The sequence below is a fragment of the Nicotiana sylvestris genome, chromosome 6, assembly GCF_000393655.2.
Source record: "Nicotiana sylvestris chromosome 6, ASM39365v2, whole genome shotgun sequence".
Lineage (NCBI taxonomy): Eukaryota > Viridiplantae > Streptophyta > Magnoliopsida > Solanales > Solanaceae > Nicotiana > Nicotiana sylvestris.
In genome coordinates this window covers 169,308,058-169,310,511 of record NC_091062.1, presented here as the reverse complement: position 1 = coordinate 169,310,511, position 2,454 = coordinate 169,308,058, and the positions used below count along the sequence as shown (strand labels likewise).

At 42.0% G+C, this 2,454-nt stretch overlaps 1 protein-coding gene across 1 annotated transcript; it reads right to left on the bottom strand.

Moving 5' to 3' along the window:
- Positions 1-259: 259 nt before the first annotated feature.
- On the bottom strand, positions 260-1,752 carry LOC138871655 (uncharacterized). Its single transcript, XM_070149550.1, has 3 exons — positions 1,317-1,752; positions 867-1,159; positions 260-694 (listed from the first exon to the last, which is right to left on the bottom strand). Exons 1-3 carry the CDS (start codon positions 1,750-1,752, stop codon positions 260-262), a joined length of 1,164 nt encoding a protein of 387 aa, XP_070005651.1.
- Positions 1,753-2,454: the final 702 nt, after the last annotated feature.

The following is a 2,454-nucleotide window of genomic DNA, read 5'->3' as shown; positions in this document are numbered from 1 at the left end:
AGACGAGTTGCCCCACTTCAAAGTTCCTGGGCCGCACTTTCTTGTTGTAGGCACAGGCCATTATCTGTTGATATGACTGCCCGTGGCAAACTGCGCCCATCCGCTTTTCATCAATCAGAGTTAACTGTTCTAGATGGGTCTTGACCCCTTCATTGTCCTCAATCTCAACTTCAATGATGATTCGAAGAGATGGAATTTCAACTTTTGTGGGTATTACGACTTTAGTGCCATAAACCAATAGATAGGGTGCTGCCCAAACTTATGTGCGCACAGTGGTGCGATATCCCAACAATGCAAAAGGCAAATTTTCATGCCATTGTCTAGAACTTTGAATCATTTTCCTGAGAATCTTCTTGATGTTTTTGTTTACTGCTTCAACAACACCATTAGCTTTGGGCCTATAAGGGGTAGAATTCCGATGTGTGATCTTAAGTTGTTGGCATACCTCCCTCATCAAATGACTGTTCAAATTTGCAGCATTGTCCGTAATGATAGTTTTAGGAATACCAAAATGATAGATAATGTTGGAATACAAGAAGTCCACCACTGCTTTCTTGGTGACGGCTTTGAGAGTGACTATTTTAACCCACTTTGTGAAATAGTCAATGGCAAATAAGATGAATCTATGCTCGTTTGAAGCTTTTGGCTCGATCGGCCCAATGACATCCATAACCCAAGCAACGAGACCACAGTGCTGACATAGGATATAATTCTGAAGGCGGTGGATGAATCAGGTCACCGTGTACCTGACACTGATGACACTTTCGGACAAAACTAAATCAATCATTTTCCATAGTCATCCAGTAATAACCTGCCTAAAGGATTTTCTTTGCAAGGACGTATCCATTTATATGGGGCCCGCATACTCCTGTGTGCACCTCATTCATGATTCTTCCGGCCTTTTGGGTATCCACGCATCTTAAAAGGTTTAGATCTGGAGTCCTTTTATACAAGACTTCTCTGCTCAAAAAGAAACTACTAGCAAGCCTTCTAATGGTTCTCTTTTGGTCTCCACTAGCTTGTTCGGGATATTCCTTTATTTTCAAAAATCTTTTGATATCATGATACCATGGCTGAACATTTGGCTCTATCTCAACTGCATTACAATAACCATGTCTTTCTCGAATTTGGATTTCCAGTGGGTCAATGTGGACGTTGCCTGGTTATGGAAGAATCGAGGCCAAAGTAGCTAACGCGTCAACTAACTCATTGTGGAATCGGGATGTACCTGAACTCAACAAACTTGAACCGTTTGCTATGATCTTCCACATGTTGCCTATATGGGATAAGTTTGATGTTTCGAGTTTTCCATTCACCTTGAGCTTGTTGGATAATCAAGTCAGGATCTCCCATGATTATCAATTCTTCCACATCCTGATCGACTGCCATGTTCATGCCCATAATGTAGGCTTCATACTTGGTAGTATTGTTCATACAGAAAAACCAAAGCCGGGTTGTGGCCAGATAATGCTGACCAGTGGGCGAAATCAAAATTGCCCCAATCCCAACACCTTTTGCATTCACAACTCCATCGAAGAACATTTTCCAAGCATTAGTGTCTTCTGGAATTACCTCAACTGAATTTACTTCCTCATGCGGAAAGTAGGTACTCAAAGGCTGATATTCACCATCAACAGGATTCTCAGTTAGGTTATCTAACAAGGCTTGAGCCTTTATTGTCGTGCGTGTGACATAGACTATGTCAAACTCGATGAGCAGGATTTGCCATTTCTCTAACCTTTCTGTGGGCATCGTCTTTTGGAATATGTACTTCAAAGGATCCAGTCTGGTTATGAGATAGGTGGTATAAGCCAACAAGTAATACCTAAGCTTCTAAGCGACCCAAGTTAAAACACAGCAAGTTCTTTCCAACAAAGTGTACTTGGCTTCATAACTAGTGAATTTCTTGCTCAAGTAGTATATGGCTTGTTCTTTCTTCCCGGTCACATCACGTTGCCCGAGAACACATCCAAAGGAATTCTCCAACACTGTCAAGTACAAGAACAAAGGCCTTCCAGGTTCGGGTGGAACCAACCACTGGCGGATTTGACAGATACTCTTTGATTTTGTCGAAATATTCTTGACACTCATATGTCCATCTGATTGCTCGATCGTTCTTCAATAGCTTAAATATGGGCTCACACGTGGAAGTCAACTGAGCAAAGAACCTGCTGATGTAATTCAACCTTCCTAGCAGACTCATAACTTCTTTCTTGGTTCTCGAAGGGGGCAAATCCCGAATAGACTTTATCTTTGTTGGATCTAACTCGATGCCCCTCCGACTGACTATAAACCCCAAGAGTTTCCCAGGTGGAACTCCGAATGCACACTTAGCTGGATTTAACTTCAAGTTATACTTACACAGACGCTCAAAGAACTTTCTCAGATCCCCCACATGATCATCCTGCGTTTTGGATTTAATGATCACAGCATTCACGTACACCTCAATTTCCT